The sequence below is a fragment of the Hypanus sabinus genome, chromosome 13, assembly GCF_030144855.1.
Source record: "Hypanus sabinus isolate sHypSab1 chromosome 13, sHypSab1.hap1, whole genome shotgun sequence".
NCBI lineage: Eukaryota > Metazoa > Chordata > Chondrichthyes > Myliobatiformes > Dasyatidae > Hypanus > Hypanus sabinus.
The window spans coordinates 17,199,039-17,226,842 of NC_082718.1; the positions used below are offsets into that span (position 1 = coordinate 17,199,039).

At 39.6% G+C, this 27,804-nt stretch overlaps 1 protein-coding gene across 10 annotated transcripts in view; it reads left to right on the forward strand.

Annotated features, from left to right (window-relative positions):
- Nucleotides 1-23,569, forward strand: part of slc26a5 (solute carrier family 26 member 5) — a 108,117-nt gene extending 84,548 nt beyond the window's left edge. For all 10 annotated transcript variants that reach the window (XM_059987195.1, XM_059987194.1, XM_059987191.1 and 7 more), the window contains 4 exons: nt 286-393; nt 5,238-5,519; nt 12,230-12,284; nt 18,842-23,569. In XM_059987195.1, coding sequence (XP_059843178.1) covers nt 286-393; nt 5,238-5,519; nt 12,230-12,284; nt 18,842-18,969 — 573 coding nt within the window. In that variant the 3' untranslated portion in view covers nt 18,970-23,569. The remainder of the gene's footprint in view (nt 1-285; nt 394-5,237; nt 5,520-12,229; nt 12,285-18,841) is intronic.
- Nucleotides 23,570-27,804: the final 4,235 nt, after the last annotated feature.

A 27,804-nucleotide genomic window follows, 5' to 3' on the forward strand; every position in this document is an offset into this window, starting at 1 on the left:
TTAAGGTAGAGGGAAGACATTTTAAAGATCTGAGGGGCAGTTTTTTCCACAGTGGTGGGTACACAGAAGAGTTGCATTTCATCAAGATAGGTTAACAGGTACTTGAATATGAATGGAGTGAAGGAATACAGGCCAAGTGCAGGTAAATTGGACTAATGTGAATAGAATCACGATCATCTTGGATAGGTTGGGCCTAAAGACCCACACCTGTGCCCAATTTTCTATGACTTTTTTGTTGCTAATATTACTATAAATTCTTAAACTATTACTTCTGTTCACCTTAAGATTAAAATAGATCCCACTGCAATATTAATGGCAAAGAAAAATCTTGAAAAGAAAATGAAACAAAAAGCAAAGTTGGCAGAGAAGAAGAAGGGAACCTTCCTAAAATTGGTAAATATAATTCTTTAAGTACGGCAAGCCTTTTGTTTTAAATGTGTAACCCCCTGGGTTGCCTCAGGCTCGCTCAGCTCATTCTCGTCTAGTGGGAGCAGCCTTCGGCCCCGCCAAACTGGATAATCAGCTTGTGTGGATGCTGTGTGATGTCCCCGCCTCGCCAAAGTACAAACAGGACACCATATGCGATTAATTACAGTTTATAAAGATTATAACTAAGTAATTAATAACGATACAGTATACATGAAGGAAAAGAAAAGGCGCCAAACTTATCAAGTTCAAACCACTTTGTGCACAGCCGTTGGAGTTCAATTACTGAAGTCTTCTGGCCACCATTCGATCCCCTCCAAACTCCTCGACTCGCAGCTCAGGACCACCCGAAGTGGTCAACTAAGCACATCTATCTTCGTCTCGTCTCCTCTCCTCGGGGTACCCCCGGCCTTGGACCCCTGCTTGGGGTCCGTTCCTTGCCCAGTTTACGGCATCGCGTCCTCTCTCTCTCACTCCCTCACACCGATCTCCCTAAAAGCCCCCCAACAATAGCTTACAGACTCAGAAGAAAGAACAACATTAATCCCAATTGGTTTACAAAGGAATACAATTCTCGTTATCAGTAAATTTTAACCCAAACAAGCTTCCAGCACTCTCTCGCAACAAAGAAGCATTCCTACTTTTAACAAAACAAAGAAGCCATTTTGATTAACATATGCAGTAACAAAGAAAAAGAAGAACCCCCCCCCCTTTTACAAATGTGTAGCTTTGGAAAGAAAAAAATAATTCAGAGTTTTAAGTATATCTGAATTCCTCGTTGTTTGCTCCAAACACTGCCTCATCGTTTAGACTGCACATGAATTTGTGAGTTATGAGTAAGGCTGATCACAAAGACATTTCTATACACTAGCAGTAATATTTCACCTTCTTAATTTACTTTTAACAATCAAGTCTGTGCTTCCTTCTCCCACATGAGTGAGTGAGTTCCAAAAACACACAACACTCAGAGAAAATATTGCTACACTTCGTGCATGAGCAATGCCTGGCTTTAAAGTAGTGGCACCCTCCTTTCCCCCTTGCTTCTGATTTTGCTCTGTCGAAATGGATAATGGCCTAGTCTCTTCAAACTTTTCTCAAAAGGCCCCTACTTATCCACAGGTATTTGTCTGGTAAACTTTGTGAACTGTTCCCACACTAACATTCTTCCTTTAATATTTTGCAGGTATATCAAATGCCTTGTATAATTGTAGCATAGCCTTCCTAGTTTTGTCAATTGATAATGAAGTAGATTTTCTAATTTTAAATTAGGATCTGAAATGCACTTGACAAGAGTGGTTATGAAGGCTGAATCAATTGTAACATTCAACAAAGATCTCACTAGGTATCTGAAAGGAATGTCACAGGTTTCTTATGAATGGAAATGGGTGGATTGTTCAACTACAGACTTAATGGACCAGATGGCCACTTCTCATGCTTTAAACATCTGTCATTTGGTGTTTTATTTCCTTTTCTGGTATATCCAGATGATGTAATTGAAGTCTTGATCTGGATTGTGTAGAAGATCAAGTTGGAGCATCCATTCAGGCATTTTACTTTTAAAGAGGTGGCTACTAAGAAGTTGTTCAACTGCAATTGATCTCGTTAAGGTTTCCCAAAATTAGAATGAAATAAGATTTTGGTTTCCCTTTACATTCTTGAGCATTGGTTTGTATTCAGATAATAAGATATCGTTGGAGTGACACCAAAATAATGAGATATAAGTTCTAGTTTCTCCATCCAGTATTTTGCTGTTAATTAAGCATTAGTATGTCAATTGTACTGTGATAATGTAATTTTTTATACTTGGTTATAATGGATTAGTCTTGTTATATGTATAATACTTAAACAGAGCAAGCAATCTTATGAAACTGCAAGCAGAGGGAGGTAAGCCTTTAAGATTTTAAGGATTAAAGCTCAAATTTATATGGCCTGTTGAACTTGTTTTGTCACTCAATAAGATCAAGATTGATCTATAAATTTATTGTTGATTTATGGTATTTTTCTGGTTCTCTTGGCTTGATTATGGCCTTGAATATGCTCAATGAATAAGCAACTACCACCTTTTGAAGTAGGGAATTTTGCAAATCTCAGGACAGTTTTAAATTGTGAGCTCTTTGTGTTGAGACAATGCCCTCTAATTCTGGAATTCCAACTAAAAGAAAATCTCTCAGCATCTATTCAGCAAGCCTTGTTTGAAACCTTGGTTGTCTCAATGATATTTTTAATTCAGCTGAAGTATAGTTGAATATATTCCAAAATGCTGGTGGAACACAGCAGGCCAGGCAGCATCTATAGGGAGAAGCGCTGTCGACGTTTCAGGCCGAGACCCTTTGTCAGGACTAACCAAAAGGAAAGATAGTAAGAGATTTGAAATTAGTGTGGGGAGGGGGAAATGTGAAATGATAGGAGAAGACCGTAGGGGGTGGGATGAAGCTAAGAGCTGGAAAGTTGATTGGCGAAAGTGAGACAGAGCTGGCGAAGGGAAAGGAGCATGGGATGGGAGGCCTCGGGAAAAAGAAAGGGGGGGGAAGCACCATAGCAAGATGGAGAACAGGCAAACAACTAAATATGTCAGGGATGGGGTAAGAAGGGGAGGAGGGCCATTGACGGAATTAGAGAATTCAATGTTTATGCCATCAGGTTGGAGGCTACCCAGCTGGTATATAAGGTGTTGTTCCTCCAACCTGAGTTTGGATTCATTTTGACAATAGAGGAGGCTATAGATAGACATATCAGAATGGGAATGGGACGTGGAATTAAAATGTGTGGCCACTGGGAGATCCTGCTTTTTCTGCCGGACCGAGTGTAGGTGTTCAGCGAAACGGTCTCCCAGTCTCCGTCGGGTCTCACCAATATATAAAAGGCCACAGCGGGAGCACCGGACGCAGTACACCACACCAGCCAATTCACAGGTGAAGTGTCATCTCACCTGGAAGGACTGTCTGGGGCCCTGAATGGTGGTGAGGGAGGAAGTGTAAGGGCAGGTGTAGCACTTCCTCCGTTTACAAGGATAAGTGCCAGGAGGGAGATCGGTGGGAAGGAATGGGGGGGAATGAGTGGACAAAGGAGTCGCATAGGGAGCGATCCCTCTGAAAAGCAGAAAGAGTGGGGGAAGGAAAAATATGCTTGGTAGTGGGATCCGGCTGAAGGTGGCGGAAGTTACAAGAATTATACGTTGGACCTGGAGGCTGGTGGGGTGGTAGGTAAGGACAAGGGGAGCCCTATCCTGAGTGGGGTGGCGGGTGGATGGGGTGAGGGCAGATGTGCAGGAAATGGGAGAGATGCGTTTGAGAGCAGAGTTGATGGTGGAAGAAGAAGGGAAACCCCTTTGTTTAAAAAAGGAAGACATCTCCTTCGTTCTGGAATGAAAAGCCTCATCCTGAGAGCAGATGCGGTGGAGACGGAGGAATTGTGAGAAGGGGATAGCTTTTTGCAAGAGACAGGGTGGGAAGAGGAATAGTCCAGGTAGCTGTGAGAGTCTGTAGGCTTATAGTAGATATCAGTAGATAGGCCATCTCCAGAGATGGAGACAGAAGGATCAAGAAAGGGGAGGGAGGTGTTGGAAATGGACCAGGTAAATTTGAGGGCAGGGTTAAAGTTGGAGGCAAAGTTAATGAAGTCGACGAGCTCAGCATGCGAGCAAGAGGCAGCGCCAATGCAGTCGTCAATGTAGTGAGGGAAAAGAGGGGGATGGATACTGGTATAGACTTGGAATATGGACTGTTCCACAAAGCCAACAAAAAAGCAGGCATAACTGGGACCCATACGGGTGCCCATGGCTACACCCTTGGTTTGGAGGAAGTGGGAGGAGCCAAAGGAGAAATTATTGAGAGTAAGAACTAATTCTGCTAGACGGAGGAGAGTGGTGGTAGAGGGGAATTGGTTAGGTCTGGAATCCAAAAAAAGCGAAGAGCTTCGAGACCATCTCGGTGGGGGATGGAGGTATATAGGGACTGGATGTTAATGGTGAAAATAAGACGGTGGGGGCCAGGGAACTTAAAATCATTGAAAAAATTCAAAGCATGAGAAGTGTTCCCTGTTCCAATTCCAACCTCACTCCTTCCGAACGCTCTGCTCTCCACTCCCTCCGCACCAATCCCAACCTCACTATAAAACCTGCTGTTGTTGTCTGGCATACTGACCTCTACTTGGCCGAGGCACAGTGACAACTCTCTGATACCTCCTCTTATTTACCCTTTGATCATGACCCCACTAAGGAGCACCAGGCCATTGTCTCCTATACCATCACCAACCTTATCAGCTCTGGGGATCCCCATCCACTGCCACCAACCTCATAGTTCCCACACCCCACACTTCCCGTTTCTACCTCCTACCCAAGATCCACAAACCTGCCTGTCCAGGTCGACCTATTGTCTCAGCTTGCTCCAGCCCCACTGAACTCATTTCTGCATACCTTGACACTGTCTTATCTCCCCCCCCCCCCCCGTTTAATCTCTTCCCACCTATGTTCGTGACACTTCTCATGCTTGTTTTTCTGCTTTTGGCTGAGTCACCAATCTATTCCAATATCGTTGTATTGGAGATGCTTGCCGCTCTCTGTAAAGAGTTGGTATGTTTTCCCCCTGTGACCACATGGGTTTTCCCCTGGGCGCTCTCATTTCCTCCCACTGCCCAAAGACATACAGGGGAGGTTAACTGATCATTGTAAATTGTCATGTGATGAGGTTAGGGTTAATCAGGGTTGTTGGGTTATTGAGACAGCATGGCTCTAATGGCTGGAAGGGCCTGCTCCATGCTGCATCACTAAATAAATAAAAAAGCAGTTTCTTAAATAAACTTTTGCTTTACAGAGAAAAAGTTCAAAAGAGCCTGTAGCTGATGACAAAGTGCCTGAAAATCATCAAACTGAAGGGATTCATAGAGGAATTTTAAATACCCCCAACTCTGTGGAATATAGTGCAAGTGCTGGAGCAACTGTATCAGATGCAAACGATGCAGTAGACATGTTAGATACAAGCCATGACGAAGAACAAGCAACATATGTCAAATCAACATCTGACATACATTCCTTGATTCTGGATTTCAGTCCAGCCAATTTTGTAGATTCTGTTGGAGCAAAGGGGCTTAAAATGGTAAGTGTGAATACTATTACTTCCACTTGTTCCAATATTCTTGGGAACGGAAATTCTATTTATACCTAATTTGATAGTTCCCATTGTTGCGACAAGACTTAAATTACTTATTTGTTGATCCATAATTGTCCATGTCCTCAAGCTCACCATTATTCAAATAGAATAGAACATCAGATTAGTTTTTAGTGTATTAGGGGAATCTTATAATTCCCATATTAATTGCAGAAATGTATTGCAATCTAAATTAGCAATGAGATATATTTATGAAACCTAGAAGGTCTTAGGATTTCCTTTTATAAACTATACTTAATAGGTGCTTTCCTAAAGATTCTGTGAACTTGCTCATTTAGTCTTTGTACTCCTTCACTCTATGTTCCTGCAATAATTTATAGTTATTAAACTCGTTGTCCTGCCTTTTGTATGATGATGCAATGGATGGGATTCCTTCTCAATGTGCCTTTTGCTATATGAAAATTATCAGCTCCTTTGGAAAACAACCAACCCCTTCAGGTTAACTTTTTTTTCCCCTAGAGTCATGCATGACACCATTCCAAAGAGTAAAGAATAACAGATGACTGAAGTGAGCAGCAAAAAGTTCGAAATGGAATTCAAGGGGAATAGAATTCAAGGAGATACTGTTGAGGCTTTGTAAGACACTAGTCAGGCCACACTTGAAGTATTGTCAACAGTTTTGGGCCCCATATCTCAGAAAGGATGTGTTGTCATTGGAGAGAGTCCAGAGCAGGTTCACAAGGATGATTCTGGGAATGAAGGGATTAACATACGAAGAGCCTTTGGCAGCTTTTGGGCTGGAATTTCGAAGAATGCAGGGGGATCTCATTGAAACCTACTGAAGGAAGGACTAGATAGGGTGGATGTGGAGAGGACGCTTCCAGAACTAGAGGGTACAGGCTCAAAATTGAGGTTGACCCTTTAGAACAGAGATAAGGAGGGATTATTTTTAGTCAGAGAGTAGTAAATCTGTGAATTCCACTGACGCAGACTGCAGTGGAGGCCAAGCCCATGGGTAACTTTAAGGCAGAAGTTGGTAGTTTCCTGATTGGTCATGGTATCAAAAGATTTGGTGAGGAGGCAGGTGTATGGAGTTGAGTGAGATCTGGGATCAGCCATGATGAAATGGCTAGTAGACTCAATGGGCTGAATGGACAAATTCTGCTCCCCTGTCTTGTGGTCTAAATATTCAGCTAAACTAAATAAAAGGGATTGTTCTGCTGAGGAGAAACTTGGAGAAATAGAGAGCACAGTGATGAAACAGATTAATGGTAACCAGTGTCTCTGGAAAGGAATGCTTACAAATGTAAGTGGACACCTCCAGTTAGAATCAATAGGGAAAAAGTCACAGGCAAAACTTGAAGAGTCTATCTTGATGTATAAAATAAGTGTAACACGGTAGGAAAAAATTAATAAATATTTTCTAATGATTCTTAGAACCTTGGATGAAAAGTATATTGCTTAATATAAACTAAGAAATCAGAGGTGCATATGAGAAGAATAATTATCATGGGCAGTTTAAGTTACATTTACACTGAGCCAAAATTAGCAATAATACTGTGGAGCATGCATTCCAGTCACTTTTTTTTAAGTGTCTTTTTACACTTAAAGGAAGTGATGCTAGAACAAGCTATTTTAAACCACTATGTAGTAAGAGAAGATTGATTGATGATCTGGTGTTTAATGGGCTTTTAGAGGAAATTGATAATTCCTTGTCCTACTTGGCTCCATTGATCTATCATCTTACCTTCTTTGGTTCTGCTTAATATGGTTCTTATCATATTCTAGAATCTGCAGCCTTCTGAATTCACTTATCACCTTTCAGCTTCTGACTGCAGAGTTTCGACCCAAAACATCAACTGCTTACATTGATGCTGCCTGACCTGCTGAGTTCCACCAGGAGCTTGTTTTATTTTCTCTCCAAAACCATGCTCATTATCTTTTGATTCATCCCAATCTTTGCAAATGCCAATTATTTTACCCCTCAGAATTTTTGTCCAAGACATTCTCTACCATTAATGTTAAACTCTCAGGGCAGACAATACCCATTTTTATCCCTACTGACCGTGAACATGGGTACCATAATGGCTGTTCTCTGGTCCGCCAGTAAAAACTGAAAAAAATCCTGCCTATTCCCCAACAATCTGTTCCCATAGCAGTCTGGAATACATATCATCAAGCCCCACGGTTTATATATCTTTAAGCTGGCTCAAACATCTAATAATCACCATATCTAATGGTTCTGGAAATTTACACACCCTTTGATTTCTCCCTCAACAGTGTTCGTCCCTTAGTGATAAAATTTAAGACCATTTTTGTATCTTCTCGTTCCATACATAGGCTGCCTTTTCATAGACTCTAGGCCTTCCCTGGTTACCCACTTGTCATTATTATGTATAATTTTTTTCAGAATTTTCCTTATCTTTTTTATAAGCCTTGTTTTCCTTCCAATTTGTTGTAATATGCTATATATCTGCCTTCTCATCCTAGTTTGTCTGACAGTCATTAATGTCTCAGTACCACCTTGTGATCGAGCTGTAGTAACAAAAGAACCTCCCTAAACGTGCTACCCATAAAGTTCTTGGCCTTCTAGATGCACCATAGTAATTCCAAAGACTCTTGCAGGTCTGAATCATGCAGTTCAAACTGCTGCTTCTGGAAACAATTCTTGCACAAGTAATTTCTGGAACACTGGATCTCTGCATATTACTGAGCTAAGCTGTCTGTCAAACTTCACTAATAACACAAGCATTTCTGAAAAGATTTGTCATTCACCAACATGACTCGTGGAGGGATAAAACAATACAACATGGATACAGACTCAAAGACTTAACAGGTCTATGCCGGCCCAACTAGTCCCTAGTTCCTGCATTAGCTCATAAGACATATGAGTAGAATGAGGCCATTCAGCCCATTGGAACTACTCTGCCATTCCATCATGGCTGATTTTATTATCCCTCTCAACTCATTTTCCTGCCTTCTCCTGTAACCTTTGATACTCTGATTAATCAAGAACCTATCAATCTTCAGCTTAGTAACTTTGTCTACACAGCCACCTCTGGCAATGAATTCCACAGATTCACCACCTACATCTTCAATTCTGATACTGTGCCCTCTGGTTTATAGACTCCCCACCATAGGAAACATCCTCTCCACATCCACTCTGTCTAGGCCTTTCAATAAACTCCAGTGAGTACAGGCTCTGAATCATCAAACGCTCCTCGTGTTAACCTTTTCATTCCTAGGATCATCCTCATGAATTGCCTCTGGATGGATCCTCTCCAATGCCAACACTTCTTTTCTTAAATAAGGGGCACAAAACTGCTCTCAATACTCCATGTGTGGTTTGATCAGTGTTTTATAAAGGCTCAGCATTATGTCCTTGTTTTTGTATTCCAACCTTCTCAAAATGAATTTGCCTTCCTCACCATCAACTCAAGTTGCAAGTTAACCTTCAGGGAATCCCAAGTCCCTTTGCACCTCTTACTTTTGAATTTTCTCCCCATTTAGAAAATAGTTCACGTTTATTTCTTCTGCCAAAGTGCATGACCCATGCTCTTCCCTACACTATATTCCATCTGCCACTTCTTCGCCTATTACCCCAAACTGTATTTCTGCAAGGCACCCTTTTCTCAATGCTAAGTGCTCCTCCACTTATGTCCATATTGTTTGCAACTTGGCCATAAAGCCATCATTTTCTTCATCCAAATCATTGACATATAACATGAAAAGAAGTGGTCCTAACACTGACCACTGCAATACAATACTGGTCATCAGCAACTAACCAGAAAAGGCCCCTTTGTTCCCAAAGGCCTCCTGTCAGTCAGCCAATCTTCTATCCATGCCAGTATCTTTCCAGTAATACCATGGCCTTTTGCTAAGCAGCTTTATGTGTGACACATTGTCAAAGACCTTCTGAAAATCCACTGACTTTCATTTGTCTATCCTGCTTCAAAAGAATTCCAGCAGATTTGTCAGGTAAGATTTCTTCTTTGGGAAACAATGCTGTCTTTTATCCGTTTTATCATCTGCCTCCAAATACTCAGAAGCCTCATCCTTAATAAAAGACTCCAACATCTTTCTAACCATTGAAGTCAGGCTAACTGGCCTATAATTTCCTTTCTTCTACCTCCCTCCCTTAAAGTGTAAAGTTTACCATTCAAGAAGCATTTTGATTCTTGAAAGATCATTCCTAATGCCTACAATCTTTTCAGCTCACACACACAAAATGCTGGTGGAACACAGCAGGCCAGGCAGCATCTATAGGGAGAAGCACTGTCGACGTTTCGGGCCGAGACCCTTCATCAGGCCTAACTGAAAGGAAAGATAGTAAGAGATTTGAAAGTAGGAGGGGGAGGGGAAATGCGAAATGATAGGAGAAGACCGGAGGGGGTGGGGTGAAGCTGAGAGCTAGAAAGGTGATTGGCAAAAGGGATACAGAGCTAGACAAGGGAAAGGATCATGAGACGGGAGGCCCAGGGAGAATCTTTTCAGCTACTACATTCAGATCCCTGAGATGTAGTTCACTTGGTCCAGGTGACTTATCTACCTTCAGACTTTTCTGCTTCCCAAGCACCCTCTCTTAGTAATAGCAAAGATGCTAAGGGCTGATGCAAAATATGTATTCAATTTATCTGCCATTTCTTCATCCCCCATTATTTCCTCTCCAGTGATCTGATATTCACTCTTCTATTTCACTTTTTATATATCTGAAAACACTTTTTGTATCCTCTTCATATTATTGGCTAGTCTGCCTTTATCTTTTCTCTCTTCGTGGCTTTTTAAAATTTGCTTTCTGTTGATTTTAAAAGCTTCCAAATCCTCTAACTTCACTCTCATTTTCTCTATATTATATGCCCTCTCTTTATTTTTTATGCTTTTTGACTTCCCTTGTTAACTGCGGTTGCCTCATCCTCCCTTTAGTATACATTCATCTTTGTGATGTAACTCTTTTGACTCTTCTGACTTTCCCCCAGAAGCACCAGCCATTGCTGTTCTGCCATCATCCCCCTTGTGGAAGTTCTGTTTCCTCTCTTCCCCCCCCACCCCCCGCCACTCCCCACAACAGTATCCCCAAAGCAGTATGCTTATTATTGAGGGGAACAGCCACAGGGGTACTCTGCACTGGTTGTCTATTCCCTTCCCCCTCCTGACAGTCATCCAGGTACCTTCCCCCGTACCTTAGGGGTGATTATCTCTCTTTAGCTCCTATCTACCACCTCCACATTTTCCCATACAAGCCAAAAGTTCGTGGAGCTGCAGCTCCAGAACCTTAACACAGTCTCTAAGGAGCTGCAGCTCAATGCAATTCATGCAGATGTAGTTATCAGGGAGACTACAAGATCTGAATTCCCACATCTTACACAAAGAAAATGCCCCTACCTCTGGACCCATTCTCAGTCCACTAGCTATATACTAATGGGGGAAAAAAAACTTGCTTAGAACTTATGTCTGTGCTTGCCCAAGCCTGTGGAGCCAAAGAACCACTCTAATTCTGCCCCACTCCAACAATGGCCACTCCACTTGCACCTCTTCAATACTATGAGAATTCGTCTCATATTCTTCTAAGCCCCACCCCTTCATGTACCTATCCAAATGATTCTACTGTACCTGCCTCAACTACTGCTTCTGACAGTTCACCACTCCCTGCCTGGAAATTTTTACCTCCAGATCTAAGTTTTAATTCTTTCCCTTTGCACTTTAAATCTATGCCTCGAGTTTTAGACTCCCCTGTCCCAGAGCAAAGATTGTTACCATCCACCTCTCAAAATTTTAAATAATTCTACAAAGTCACTCCTCATTCTCCTACATTCCAAGGAGTAAGGATCTAGCCTGGCCAGCCTCTCCCCATACTCCAGCTCTCCGGTCTTGACAGATCTTTTCTGCACTCTTTCCAGTTTAACCAGTCTTCCCCAAGCAGGTGACCAAAACTACAAAGTACTCCCAAGTGCTGCCTCACAACCGATTTGTGCAACTAGAACATAATGTTTTAAGTTGTATACTTAATGCCCTGACTAATGAAGGCCAGCTTGGTAAACATCTTTTTCACCACATTGAATAATTGTGAAGTCACTTGTACTCTGGATCCCTCCATTCCATGTTCCATTACACTAGTATCCTCTACCATTCGTTGTATAAGTCCTACTTTGGTTTGACTTTTCAAAATGCATCATCATGTACTTGTCTGTGTTGAAATCCATTTGCCATTCCTCAACCCACTTCCCTAACTGATCAAGATGCCCCTGTAAACCATGATAGCCTTTTGCACTATCAATGACTCCTCCAAATTTGTCATCTGCAAATTGGCTGATCAATCAATCTTTGTGCATTCACATCCAAGTTATTTATGTAAACAATGACTAACAAGTATCCCAACACTAGCCACTAGACTTGCACCATTATCACATTATTGGAACAAAAGCCAATGTTGAGATTTTCCTGCAGACCCTGCTTGCTGAAGCCTGCACTCTTGAGGGCAGCTGTGTCCAGGCTGTGTTAGACTTTAAACATTCTTCAAATCACAAACAGGTGAGCATGATCTGTCTGGTAACACACTTAGATAATTGTGGTAAGTCATAGCAAAGTCTAAGAAGGGAAGATTTTTTAAGTTCTTTTCAATAAATCAAACCATATAACTTGGGCCGAGCTGCATTTTTCTGTAATTGACATTTTGTTTCAATTTAATGTGACATTTTCAGATGCTGGAGAAATATGAAGAAATTGGAATTAATGTATTCATAGCTGGGTGTAATGGTAAGCATAATGCCATCTACAAAGTTGGATTCCATCTTTATGCGAGAATGTGAAATGGATTTTAGTTTCTGGCTTTCATAAACAGTCTTGGGCTTGATTATACTTGGTGACTGAGCTACCACAGATGTCTTGGACAGAGAATTCAAAAGGTTCACGGCCCTTTGAAGAATTTATTTTCCCCTTTCATTATTGAGTGGTCAACCCCTCAATTGAAACTGTGGTCCTTGGCAGATGCAACCCCTGCATCTTGTTGAGTGTCACTTTAAAGACAAAACAAAAAGTTTCAATGAGGTACCTAAAAGATCATTGGCCAGTCTTAATTTTGTGATTCTTGTGATTAATCTGGGCTACATTACACTGCTATCAAAAGTACATTGTCCTTTAAATAGGAAGACTCAATCTGCACACAGTGTTCCAGATTTTGCCTCACCAAGATTCTCTACAAGCGGAGAAAGATGTATCCTTTCTTATATTCAAATCTCCTTACAATAAAGGGCATTATTCTGCTTGTACACGTGCAAGCAATTAGGAAGATTGAGATCTGGTGATTGGCAGAGTTGACTAAATTATGAAAATAATGCAAGGTCTCATTACAAACCAATTTCTTAAATAGGGGCCTGACAGAAAGGTACTAAGGTGCGGTTTATCCTGGTAAGGAGGGTAGATCTGAAACAAGAAAACATTTCTTTACAAAGCAGTGAACCTTTTGAATTTGCTATCCAAGAGGATTGAGAAGAAATTAACTTTAAATGATCTATGTGCAGAAACATTCAGATCCCTCCCAATACATTTCAATCTCTCACCATTTAAAATGCTCTTTTCTTTCTCAATCTTTTTTATTAAGTTTCGAATAGATAAATGTAACAATGATAATGATACAAAGAGATCGGGATTATATTAATAACGGTTAGTAATCTAATCCTCTCAATCTTTTCGTAACTAAACATGAAAAAGATATTAAAAAAAATTTTTACAGAGGAAAGAAAAGACCCCCTAAACTTAAAAAAAAACAACAAAATAAAATTGTTATTCCCTTTGTTTTCCATAAAAGCAAAGCTTGATTAATACTGGATGGTTGGATGAAAAAATTAGATATAATAGGACTTGATAGGATAAATTTATTCAATCCAAAAAATTTACAAAATTGAAACCATATTTGTATTGTATATTTAGTTATTGAATTAGTCATTTGTTTATTCTGTTTAGTAAGTGCAAAGGGAGGCAAGGCCCCTAAAATAGAAACCAATGAGAATCCCTGTACAGACTCACACTCCAAGTTCACCCATCGTGGACATTGAATTTCATCCTGATCTTGTGTCCAGAACGTTAAATATCAAATATTAATTGCCCAATAGGATCTTAAGTTCAGCATTGCCAAACCGCCATCCTTTGTTGATTTCTGTAAATATTTCTTACTTAACCTAGGATTTTATTCTGCCATATATATGAAATTTTAGAATTCATAATATAAAAAAGGATTTAGAAATGGTACCGCCTGAAATAGATACAGAAATTTAGGTAAAATAATCATCTTAATAGTATTCTACCAATTAATGATGAGGACAATAGGGACATGATCAATTAAGGATAAAAAGTTAACTTTAAATAGATCCTTATGCTTTTTAGTAATTTTAACACCCAAATAAGTAGTGATCAGTAACCAGTCTGAATGGTAATTGTCTATAGATTAGAACTTGCATATTTCATGGGAAAACTCACTCATATTAAGATTGAATTTATAACCAGAAAAACTACAAAACTGAGCAAGTAGTGATATTATTGTAGGAATGGATTTCTCTGGGTTAGAGATATATAGTAACAGGTCACTGCATATAGTGCTACTTTATGTATCCCATTACCACAAATAATGCCAAATATATTGAGTGAATCACGAAGAGTGATTGCCAAGGGCTCCAAGGCAATATCAAATTGTAAGGGACTTAAAGGACAACTCTGTCTAGTACCATGAAAAAGTCTGAAAAGGGGAGATCTCTGGTTATTGGTAAGTGCAGAAGCCAAAGGTGTATGATGTATCAATTTAATCCAAGATATGAATTTTGGGCTAAAATTAAATTTCTCAAATGTATTAAATAAATATTCCTATTCAACTCTATCAAACGCCTTCTCGGCATCAAGCGCAATAACACATTCTGGAGTTTTAGATGAAGAAATATACACAATATTCATTAACTTCCTAATGTTAAAATACAAATAACGATTTTTAATAAATCCTGTCTGGTCGTCAGAGACAATTTGTGGCAATGCATTTTCCAATCTAATTGCCAATATTTTGGAAAAGGTTTTGGAGTTCACATTCAACAAGGATATAGGTCTATATGATGCACATTCAGTGGGGTCTTTATCTTTTTTTAGGAATTAAATAGATGCTTCATAAATGGATTGTGGTAATTTACCTACAAATAAAGCACTCTTAAAGATTCTACATAACCAAGGAGAAATTAAATTTGAAAAAGATTTTAAAAATCCTACTGTATACCCATCCAAACCAGGTGTTTTACCAGAATTCATCAAAGAAATTGCTTTCTTTATTTCTCCTTCTGTGATGGGCGCATCTAATGCTGAACGTTCATTAAGTGGTAATTTTGGAATATTCAATTTCCTTAAAAATTTATGCATTATGGTAGAATCATCAGGAAATTCTGACTGATATAAAGAGGTATAGAATTCTTGAAAAGATTTATTAATTTTGTCATGGTCAACCATCAAAATACCATCCTATTTACAAACTTTAATAATCAGACGTTTAGCCGAAGCAACTTTCAATTATTTGGCCTGTAATTTACCCAATTTATCACCATATGTATAAAATTGACTCAGTTTTAAGTAATTGATTTTCATTTGGGGTTGTTAATAACAAACTATGTTGCATCTGAAGTTCAACTCTCTTTTTATAAAGCTCTAGATTAGGGGCAGCAGAATTTTTTTTATCAATTTCTTTGATCTTATCAACCAATGTATGCATTTCATTATTAATTCATTTTTTCAATCCAGCAGAATATGAAATAATTTGTCCACAGATGTATACTTTAAAAGTATCCCATAGTATCCCACTGGAAATTTCTTCTGCAAAGTTAGTTGTAAAGAAAAAGGCAATCTGTTCTTTAATAAAGTTAACAAAGTTTAAGTCCTGAAGTAGAGTAGAATTGAACTACCATTGTCTAGCACTAAAAGTCACATCAGTTAGTTTAATTGATAGTTTCAGGGGCGCATGATTGGAAACAGCGATTACATTGTACTCACAGGCAGTAACAGACAGAACTAATCGAGAGTTGATTTTTATAAAAAGTAATCAATTCTGGAGTAGTTATAATATACATGAGAAAAGAATGAGAACTCTTTGTCATTAGGATGTAAAAACCTTTCAAACTTCTAAAATTCTGGTGTCAACTAAAAGGGAATTAATAAGAATAGCGGAGTTGTTTGGAAGTACCTGATTGGATGCAGACCTGTCCGTCAAGGGATTCAGGCAACAGTTAAAATCTCTGCCCATTATCGACGTATATTCATTTAAATTAGGAAGAGATGCAAATAGATGTTTAAAGAATTCAGGATAGTCTGCATTTGGTGCATAGATATTAACCATAACAACCTTTTGGTTACAAAGTAAATCAGTAATTAATAGAAATCTACCATTCAGGTCTGGGATTGTTTCATAGTGAACAAATGAAATCAAGGAGTCTATAAAAATAGATACTCCTTTCACCTGGCCTGAGAGTTAGTGAAATTGTTGGCCTATCCAAAACCTAAAAAAAACATTGATTATCCTCCTTCCGCACATGAGTTTCCTGGGCAAAGATAATCTGAGCACTCAATCTATGAAAACTTTAAAAATCTTCTTCTATTTAATCGTATGGTTCAAACCATTCGTATTCCATGAGACGAAGTTAATAATATTATGCATTTTATTTGAATAAACTATAGGGTTAACCTTACTGAATAGGAAACTCATGAATCAGGAAGAGGGAAAAAGGTTTAAAGAGGAACTGGAAGTTGCAGCAATTCAGACATAATTGTAGTTTCAGATCAGCCCAGATGAAAAATACTAAACTAAAAATAGCCCCCACCCCTCACCCACAAAAGCCTGAAAACTGGCCAATAGACAGCCAGAAAGCTAACTAGAAACTTCCCTACCCCCACTCTCTTGAAGGCAAATCTCCAAAATTGAAAAAAATTGCAAAATACCACCCATCATCAAAACATTGAAAGAAGGCCATAAATCAAACAAATGTTAAGAAAAATCAGCCATTTGCAAAACATTTTGAAAAGCGAGATCTTGAAAATTGAAACAGAATACAAACTTATTAGTATTTCGGGAGTAGGGGAGCAATCAATCACCAGACAGATTCTTAATTATTTTCAAAAACGAACAATTGAAAATAATAAAATAAAATAACAAAGGGGGAAAAAAAGGAACTTTAACATAGAAGCATGATAAACATCCATGCTCCAAAACAGAGTACGTGTGTTATCAAACCAAGGGCAAAAGTCTTCAAACTTCAAAAATCTGGATATATGAACTGGTTATTAACTTATAAACCAAACGAATACAGACACGAATAAACAGTAAATTTATTAGACAGCTAGGATCAAACGTTGATACTCAAGGAACTGATGAGCTTCTTCCACAGATTTAAACCATTTATGCGATTTATCAGGCAGAACAACCCTTAAGCGAGCTGGAAATAGTAGAGCTGGTTGGCTTTCTTTGATAAAGCTCAGCCATCACTGGTTTAAAAAGTGATCTTTCTCGCTTTACCTCAGGACAATAGTCTTCAACCAGATGAAACTTGAGGTTTCCGTGTTCAGTAACCCCTTTCCAACAGGCAATTCGAATTAAATGCTTCTTGGTTTGCACATAGTGGAATCAGAGTATAACAGGCTGAGGCTTCAGCTCTTTGGGAGATTTTGCTATGAAAGCCCGGTGGGAGCGATCAAGTATAGGGGTAGTAGAGAGGGCTTCAGAGCCGAACACGTCCATTAAAAATTGAGAAAAGAATTTAGTAAGGTCACCACTCTCAATGTCTTCATGGAGTCCTATTATTTGCAGGTTCTGTCTACGACTGCGACTTCCCAGGTCAATGATCTTGAGTTTATTCTGTTCCAGTGTCTGAGTAGTCGAAGTTAATTTCTTTTCCAACACATCCAATCTGTGATCTCCCTGTCTTCCAGCTTCATCGAGTTCTGAAATTTGCCACTGTTGTTTTTCACTCTCCCACTTAAGAGTTCCCTGTCTACTTTCAATCTCCTTTAACAATACTTCCAAAGTAGAAATTTTTTTATCGAATTTTTATCATCCAGGAGCTTCGACATAGCTTCCAAAGTGAGTGGAGGCTGTTTAGAATCTCTTTCTTTCCTTCCACTTCCATTACTGGCTTCCTTGCCTTCGGCTGATGCCTATTGCCCCCTGGTATTCATTTTCAATGATTTAAAAATCAAAGTTCAGGCATATATGTGTTATAAACACTTTAATATAGATAGTGAAAGGGTGGTTTAAAAAAAATTGAAAAATGAACAGAGCAAAGCCAAAATGCAACTTACTCTATCTAGTGCCCCAAGAGAACTCCCCTAAGTTGCTCATTTCATTCTAACTACCAAACTGGATCATGTCACAGTATTCCCACATTGTATTTTGCACACACTTTATTTCTTAAAGTCAATTCAATTAATTTCAAATGTTAATAAATTATGAATATGAACTTCCTAATTTGTTTTCTGAAGTAGAGCTATCAAGATAAGTGAATGGACATAGACAGTGTGTGGAATACAATGTGGAAAAATGTGATCCAGTTTGGTAGTTAAAATGAAATGAGCATTTTAAATGGAGAGATTGAAATGTATTGGGAGGGATCTAAATATTCTTGTACATAGATCATTGGAAGTTAATCTCCTCAATCCTCTTGGATAGAAAATTCAAAAGGTTCACTGTGTCATTGTCCATTTACTTAGCTTGACGTCTCTGCATATCCTCTACTTTAGAAAACAAATTAGGAAGTTTATATTCATAATTTATTAACAATTATGTAAAAACAGCAGCATTTAAAACATGAGAAATTTGGCAGATGCTAAAAATTCAAAGTAACAAATGTTGGAGGAACTCAGCTGTTCAGGAAGCATCTATGACAAATGAACAAACAGTTGACATTTCGGGCTGAGGCCTTGAAACTTGGTGCCATTCAAGTGACGTTGCATTGCCAAACCACTTGGATTACAGGTAGTCCCCAAGTTACGAACGTCCAACGTACAGACAACTCGTACTTACGAACTGAGGAAGGAGAACGGCGTCTGCCATTTTAAGTTGTTGCAGTTGACGTTGTGTTAAATGTTTAACTTTGTATTTGGCTTAAATTTTTCTTCATAAGAATTCAGGCTTCCAGGACTTGAAGTTAAGGTTTTATGTAACATGTCCATTCTAGTTACAAATTATCTTTTATGTTTACTTTTCTACATTACAAGGTGTTTTTATGCTGAACCTAAAATGCAAGATAATATTTTTAAAGACCTGTAAAATGTTTTGTGTTTTTTTTTTAAACTTACAGGGTCCGTAATAGCAGATCTGGATAGACTGGAATTCTTTGACAGCTCAATTACAAGAGATCTTCTATTTCTTACTGTACATGATGCTGTGCTTCATTGTCAATATAAGTCGGCTTCTGAGTCACTATAGAAGAGTCTTTTACTACAATTGGCTGTCTTAATGTAATTTGCAAAACTTTAAACGGGCATCACCTGGTAACATAGAAAGTCACCACCACAGAAAAAGCTTGGTATTTTCAGGAATGGGTAATGCATTCCAGTTTAATACCAGAGCACAATCTCACCATTAGTCTAAGAATATGATTAATTTATGTGCTCTAACTTCAATACGTTATAGATTTAGGATTGAGGAATTTCTACATTGGTAACTTGATTATAAAGTTCTGCATTTTAATTATTCTTTTCTTCATTGTTCATGAGTTTTGCATCCAGTTCGAAGAGCAGATCAGAATAAATTATCTGTTCTTGCCTCCACACCTCTTCCAACATGTGGAGAGTCAAGTGGAACCAGTATTCTCAATTGTTATGCTAGAGGATAGCCTTTTAATAAGTCTGAAACCATACATATTTGATTAATTATATTGACCATTGCTGTGGTTTTCTTTGAATTATTCATCTTAATCAAGAAAAGTGTGCTCTGAAAAATAATTCCCAACCTAATTATGGTCAGCATAATGCAGGTAAAATGTATGTTAATGTTCTGTTTTTGTAAAATTATGTTACTAATCAAATCTGAAATTATTTACCTGATTGTGTTGTTTCTCCTTTACTACAGTATGTGACATCCTCCTTGGTCATGTACTGCAAAATTTCCCAATACATTTAGTCCCTTTTTAATATGAAGTACTTTCATTGCATCTGTTTTTAGGCAGAAGGAGCAAGACTGACATTTCTAGTTGTAAAATTAAAGTGAGGTTGAAATCAGTTGTTCTACAACCCTGTCCTGCTCATTTAGGGTTGGGTAACTTTCTTGATGTATTTTAATATGAATCTTTAGTCTATAATGAAATTCTGCCATTTGCAATTTCAGGGAACTGCTAAATAGGTGGCACTAAATGTATCATTGTGATTATGTAAATAGGCTTTTTTTTTAATTAGAACATTTCAAAAACATCTGAATTTTGATAGTCGTCAAACCCATTTTTCATTACTTAGGAAATACCTTTTTCTCTGTTTTTGATGTTTTGAAGGTCACTTTACACAATCTAAGCTAGTAGCACAGTATAAATACACATGCTGTTAGAGTGATTTGGGGATACAAGTACAGCCAATAATGCTGGGTGCACTATATACTAATGGGCAGGTACCTAAAACACAAGTTTAATTGTTTGCATTTTGTTCTTGTTTGTCATTCTAAATTATCCTAAGTGAACTACTTCACTCCTTCTGTTCCCAGATTCTATTCTATTCCACTTTGTACAAAGAGAAAAAAATCCATGTGCACCTGATCATAATTTACTGAGATTTGCAATGACAATTTAATTTTTTTTGTGTGGAAAAAGCTGTGTACAGTGCACTGTCTTGATGGTAATGTGGTAAATCCATTGGTCAAAATATGCATTTTTGTTGGAAACAATTATTCTTTGAGGAAACATGAGAATGTCTCATTAGTCTCTGAAATCACTAAGTTTGTCGGACTAAGAAAGGCCAATAGTTCATTGATGTTTGTATCTTATCAAAGTGTTTGGCTGCTGTCAAGTAGGAGGAGCTCAAAATGAAGGAAAGATGCCAAGTTTTTTTTTCATTGGGAGGTAGATGCAATTTTAGAGGGAGAACCTGCAAGTCATTACAATTTTGGCGATTTTGCATATTTTCTAAGTTTGTTGCATGGCCCCAAAGTCCAACAGCTACCTTGACTTTTAACTTGTTTACATGGCATTGAAATCATTCTCTTTGAGAAAAGTAGCACTTTCTCTAGAAAAGTGGAACAATAACAAACCCTCTGATATTTGGACATCCTAGATATCTTGCATTGAGGGTGATCAGGTTTAACATGATTTTGCTGAGGTGGTGTTTTTGTACAGTCTCTGAAATTGTGTATAAAGTATTATCTCAGTTTGCCTTAAAGTGGATATTAAAAATCCACATTGAAGACCTTACACGTCCTAAGTTTTCAAGCTTATTGCCGTTGGGACAATGGAAAAGTCATGACTTATTTTTAACAATTCTGGAACTATATTACAGAAAAAATAGGCTGCTATTTGGGATTTTGTATCAAATAATTTTTGAATATGAATGTAAATTAAAATCACATGATGTGAAAATGTAATTTAAAGTTATTGGAAATGTATTTTTATACTATATATTAAAGTATTGTAAGTTGGATTTCCATATGACTTGCTATTTAGTAAGGCTTTAATTTTTGGCTTGAATTTACTGCTTGTCATCATTCATAACTTGTGTTTAACATGTTCTATTCCAATAAGCTAATGGTGAAACTAAAACTGTATTTCCTTTAATTCAGAGTCATAGAAATGTACAACTCTAGCAGGCTTTTTGGCCCATCTTGTCTTTGCCAATCTTGATGCCCCTCTGTGCAAATCCCATTTGCCACCATTGGTCCCATTATTCTCCATGCCTTTCCTTTCCAAGTACCTATCCAGACACATTTATTGTTGTAATTCTAACAGCGACCATCACCACATCTAGCAGCTTGCTCCGACTTTGGTAGTTTTAAATAAGACCATGAGACCTAGGAGCAGAATTAGGCCTTTCAGCCTTCCAGCCTTTTTCCCCATAACCTTTGACACCCCTTACTAATCGAAAACCTTTAAACCTCCACTTTAAATCCTATCCAATGCCTTGGCCTCCATGGCTGTCTGTGGCAGTAACTTCCATAGATTTACCACCCGCTGGCTAAAGAAATTCTTTCTCTTCTCTGTTATAAAGGGGTGTCCTTCTATTCTGAGTCTGTGTCCTCTGGTCCTAAACTCTCCCACAACTGGAAACATCCTTTCCACGTCCAGTCTATCTAAGCCCATCTATATTCGGTAGGTTTCAATGAGTTCCCCAAGAGCCATCAAATACTCTTCATATGTTAACCCATTAATTTCTGGAATTATTCTCAAAATCTTCTCTAGAACCATAACAACACCAGCACATCCTTTCTTAGATATGGGACCTAAAACTGCACACTGTTCTCCAACTGCAGTCTAACCAGTGCCTTCTAAAGCCTCAACCTTACATCCTTGATTTTATATCTGAGTCCATTCTAACATTGCATTTGCAGTTCTTACCATTGATATAACCAGCAAGTTCATCTTTAGGGAATATTGCACTGGGACTCAAGTCCCTTTACACCTCCAATTTCTAAATGCACTCCCTGTTTAGAAAATAGTCTACACCTCCTTCTATCAAAGTGCATCACCATACACTTCCTATTCCATCTGCCACTTCTTTGCCCATACTCCAAATCTGTCCAAATCCTTCTGCAGAATTCCTGCTTCATCAACACTACCTGCCTCTCCACCAATCTTTGTGTCATCTGCAAACTTGGCCATAAAGCCATTAATTTCATCATCAAGATCATTAACGCATAACGTGAAAAGTAGCAGTCCCAACATCAAGCCCTGTGGAATACCTTTAGTCTCTGGTAGCCAACCAGAAACGGTTTATTCCCACTTTGCCTCCTGCCAGTCAGCCAATCTTCTATCCAGGACAATATCTTTCCTGTAATACCATGGGCTCTTGTTTAGCAGCATCATGTGTGAAGAAAGTATGGCAGCACCTCTACTTCCTTAGAGTTTTTGAAGATTTGGCATGACATCAAAAACTTTAAACTTCTTTTGATGTGTGGTAGAGAGTTTATTAATTGGTTGAATCACAGCCTGGTTAGGAAACACTAATGCCTTTAAAATGACAAGTCTACAAGAAGTAGTGGATATGGCCCAATCTAGCACGGGTAAGGACCTCCCTCTATTGAACACATAAGACCATAAGATATAGGAGCAGGGGCAGGCCATTTGGCCCATTGAGTCTGCTCCACCATTCAATCATAGGCTGATCCAATTCTTCCAGTCATCCCCACTACCCTGCCTTCTCCCCATACTCTTTTATGCCCTGGCTAATCAAGAACCTACTATCTCTACCTTAAATACATCCAATGACTTGGCTGCTCGTGACAACAAATTCCACAGATATAACACCCTCTGACTAAAGTAATTTCTCTGCATCTCTTGGATTTAGTTTTTTTTCCCCCAACATCATCATTATGTGCCTTGTCATTTGACGAGGTTGACCGTGGTCTTATCCATGAGTGACCCCAGCTATTATCGATGGATTGTGTGCCTGGTGTCAGTGGTCACATAACCAGGATTTGTGGTGTGCACCAGCTGCTCATACGACCCCACTCCATTGGCTTCACTTGACCCCGATTAGGGGGCTAAGCAGGTGCTACACCTTGCCCAAGAGTGACTTGCAGACTAGCAGAGAAAAGGAGTGCCTTACACCTCATTTGGTAGAGACATGTCTCCATCCCACCACCCAGTCCTCAACAATGGGGAATATTATTATCTGCATGTTCTTTCAAGTCCTAAGAATTCAAGTCACTATTTAATCTTACTGTTGTTTCAAAAATGTTGATCAAAACTGGATCACCTAACACTTTGCCTGCTAGTTTTCTTTTCTATGTCCTTGCCTATTCAATTGTCAATCTCCATCTTTTTTTAAATTTGCACTTTTACACATTGGATGTTTTGTCCATTGTTTGATGCAGGTTGCATCTGTATGAGGTGACATATTCTTTCATAATAAATTCACTTTGAACTATGCATTGTAAATCAAAATCAAATTTTTTAACTTTTTATGTAATGTCTAGAAAGGGGGATGGTGTACTAGGGTTGTGGTCTGGGAGCCAAAGAGGGAGAAACCCAAAAAAGTTTGAGAATCACTTATCTATACTGAATGATGGTGGGTGTGGAAAGGTGGCCAGCATAAAGAGGTGAGGGGAAAGGGAGGAGCAAGACCTGACAAGGGTTAAATGGATCTGGGTGAGGAGGGGGTGACAGGTAAATGGAGGAGGGTAAAGTGGAATTAGCAGAATCTGGGAGGCTATAGATAAGAGGGCTGATGATGGAGTCTGATGGGAAAGGAAGATGGAACAGGGGACTAAATGAAGGAGCTGTTATGTGTGTACATATTAAAGAACTTAAGTTCCCTGTGTGGATTGCAGGTGGTTTACAGTGGACCTGAAGTGACGATGGTGAACAGAGCACATAACGCGCTCTTAGCGAGCTAGAGTGTCCTGAGTAAAATGTACTTGAGCCGAAGCCATTCAGTAGGTAAAATAGTTCTGGCGTTTTTACCCACACAAAATTGTCTTTGTTAAAGAACAAGCATAACAGGAGGTGGGGAGGGTAGAAGGAAGTGCTGTGGGTTAGGGTGTGGGTGAAGGGGACCCAATGGGAAGGAGTGAGATGGGTGAAGGATGTGAAAGAAACATTGATGGTGGCCAGCTGGTTAATTCATGGCCATTGGAGAAAGAAATTTGCTCTCCCGCTTCATTCCAATCTTTGTGACTCCAGACCAAAAGCAAAGTGGTTTTCAGTTCACTGCTTGGCAAGCCCCTTAATTCAGGGGCTGTAAAGGCTTGCTCTCCCATTGCTGCCCAACATACTGTGACTCAATAGACTTAAGGTATTGTGCTTCAATAGGGAAATGGTTACTGACAGAAAATTAAGGAGCGTTATCTTTTTACTTTTTTGTACAGACCAAAGTTTACCCAACTGATATAATAAGCTTGGATCTGTTTTCTTCCTCCCCCAATCTCCGTCAGCTAGCCAATAGGATTAATATCGAAGCAATTTGCATAACCCAGTTCTGCAAGTACGCACTGTCAAAGCGAGCTTAAAAGGCGTTGAGCTCATCTGGGCGTGAAACCTTGTACAGTCGGCCCTCCTTTATCCGCGGGGGGTTGGTTCCGGGACCCCTCGCGGATACCCAATTTCCTTATTCGACCTGTTGTCATGCGCTGGACCTTAGGACCTAGCGGAACCCCAGACCTTATTCAACCTGTCTGAGTGCGGAGGACATTAGGACCCAGTGGTAGAGATCTGAATCCGCAGTGTTTGTTTCTGTTCGCAAAAATAATCACGAACACGATTGAAAGTAAACTGGAAATAATAAAGCGATCGAAAAGAGGCGAAACGGCGTCGATCATTGGAAAATCGTAGGGCTACGTCGGTCAACGGTCGGAACAATTTTAAAGGATAAAGTGAGAAAGGCCCTGCCCCGATGAAAGCAGTGGTTTAATTATTGGATTTTAGCGTTTTGGGTTTTTGATCCTCCACATCAACCCAGCCGGTCAAAAACGGTCTGTCACTGGCTCCCAAGCCCGGCGCTGAAACTTACGCTCTTAAGTATTTTATATGCATAGAAAGGTAAAATATATTCTAAGAATTGAAAATATACATGGACTAAGATGTTAACTATCCTGTGCTATCATTAGTTGATCTGCCACCTGTCTTCAGGACTTCTGGCCCGCTTATGATCAAGACTCCCTCGAGGTGGTGGGCCAGCAGTGGTAAAGCACCACCTCCCACTGATGAGCTTAACAACTTGGCATCGGCCTCTATCAGAGTTGTTGGTCGCTTCCATCCAACAGATAGTCTACTCTTCAGGGGTCTATGCAGCTACCGAAGAGTTTACAAAAGATGGATACACTGTCCGACTATCTGCCCCTCTGGACGTACTTAGTCCACACCCATGATGATCCTGTCTCTGCTACCTCAGCGACAGCCCTGCTGGTTGACTTTATCTCTCTTCTAGTGAAGCAAAGGTCACGCAGCCACTTCTGGAAAGTGAACGCAATAAAGCCACGGCACCCTACTTCGAATGGATAGCATGAGACCTTCCACCCTCTGTCTCTGCACTCTGATCTTAATTCTTCATACTTGGTTAACTTGCACTCATGGGCTTCATCGATGTTATCTTCCCAGGAGACTGAGAGTTCACCAATAACCACTTCTCTACTGGTGTCAGACCAGACGATTATATCTGGACGCAATGTGGTGAAAACTATTTGCTCCGGGAAACTGCCTTTCCCGTTCAGGTCGGCCTTGACTAACCGATCATTGGTTGAACGAAGTATGCTTGATCGTGGGCCTGCGCTGAACACCCGTGACTTGGAGCCTTCTTTCACAACTGATATGCGATGTTCTGTGCATATCGTTTGACTAACTGACGCCAAATAATACCGGATGTACCTGTTCCGACTTACTTAGTAAGAGAACTTCCGATTTTTTTCTATCCCGATCCACGATAACCCACGCACATCCTCCCGTATACTTTAAATCATCTCTAGATTACTTAAAATATCTAATACAATGTAAATGCTATGTAAAGTAGTTGCTATACTGCATTGTTTAAAGAGTGACAAGAAAAACAAGTCTGCACATGCTCGAACAACGTGCTGGAAGAGCACTTCCGGGTTTTTGCGATTCGCGGTTGGTTGAATTCGCGGATGAGGAGGGCCGACTGTAGTCCCCTACGTTGCGTGGTTTCACTTTGTAGGAGGTGATGGCATTCAAGCCCTGCCACAGCGATCGAGCATCCTTCAGTGATTCAAGTTTGGTCCAGAATTGCCTCTTCACACGTGAGATGCGAAGTTCCCTCTCGGGTGAGCACATATGAGCGCACACACGTATTTTGCTACTAGCACACAAAGGAACTTAAATTGCACGCAAAAGGTTGTCACCCTTTGCCTCGTTGGCATGTTAAGTATGTTTCATGATGGTACACATTCGCATTTCCTTGCCTGGTTTTTGATACGGACGGTATTGTCAACGTGGAGTTTGCGATGACGTGTCTGCAGGTTTTAGTACTGGTCTATTTATGCTGTTTTTACTAAGTAAATTATTCAGAGTGCACATGTCACTGGGCAAAAAAATTGCACAGCACACGAGTTTTGTAATTTAATCACTAAAGATGCCGTACCAAAATGCTTGAGAGTTATGCCCATCCAGTCCTTCAGAAGATCATGATGTTACTAGTTCATTAAGATGGTTCAAAAGTATGTTGCTTAAAGGGAAATTACAGACTGCAGATTGCATTGAGTGTAGTGCAGAAGTATATTTGGAAGTTTTGTAAGTTGCCCTCAATGTATTGTTGAGTTTCACCAGTGCCATCTTGCAAAAAATATTAGAGCATCAGTTTATAGGCAGTGGAATTTTTTTTTCTCTTGGGTTTGTTCTCTTTACTGGAGATTGTGACTTTGATATGGCCCATACCTTATTTCCCTTCTTCAACCCCACTGTGGCCTTTATTGAGATCCTTACTTCATTGCTTATTTTATTTTTAGTGAGAGAACAGGGGTCCCAAGTGTTGTGGAGTGTAGGGGGGAGTGGTGAAGTTTGGGACCAGGGGTGTAGGTGTGTGGATAGGCTTAGGGACTCCTGGACATTTAAATGTGCAGAGAATGGAGGAATGGGGACTGAAGGCAGAAGCAGTTAGTTTAATTAGGCATTTAACGACTAATTTATTTAATTCATCATGGAGTGATCAGCCTGTTTCTGTGCTGTAATACATTCTATGTTGTATGTTCTTTCCTCCTCTCTCTATGTCCCACAACAATCTCCTTCCCTCACTCCCTCACTCCGGCTCTTTCCCATTTCCTGCAGTCTCTCTCTGTCCCCCCTTCATCCTTTCCCTAAATCCCATTCACTCCCTCTCGCTGTCCATCTCTGGGTCAGGAATACCCTGCAGTACCAACTTTACTGAACACCACAATGCCCTCTCTGTGATGCTAATTTATATATCTACAAAAAGATAAATATTTTATTTCATGGCAATGCTGGTGCAATCATGGGACATCCCTACCACCTCAATTTCGGCCCACCCCTTCACTCTGGTCCCCTTGGGCTTGGGAAGGAGTTAGGGGGAGAATTATTCTCTTCCTCCCCTCATGCCTCCCTCACTATTTGTAGAGAGAGAGAGAGAGAGAGACAGAGGGAGGGAGGATCAGGCGATC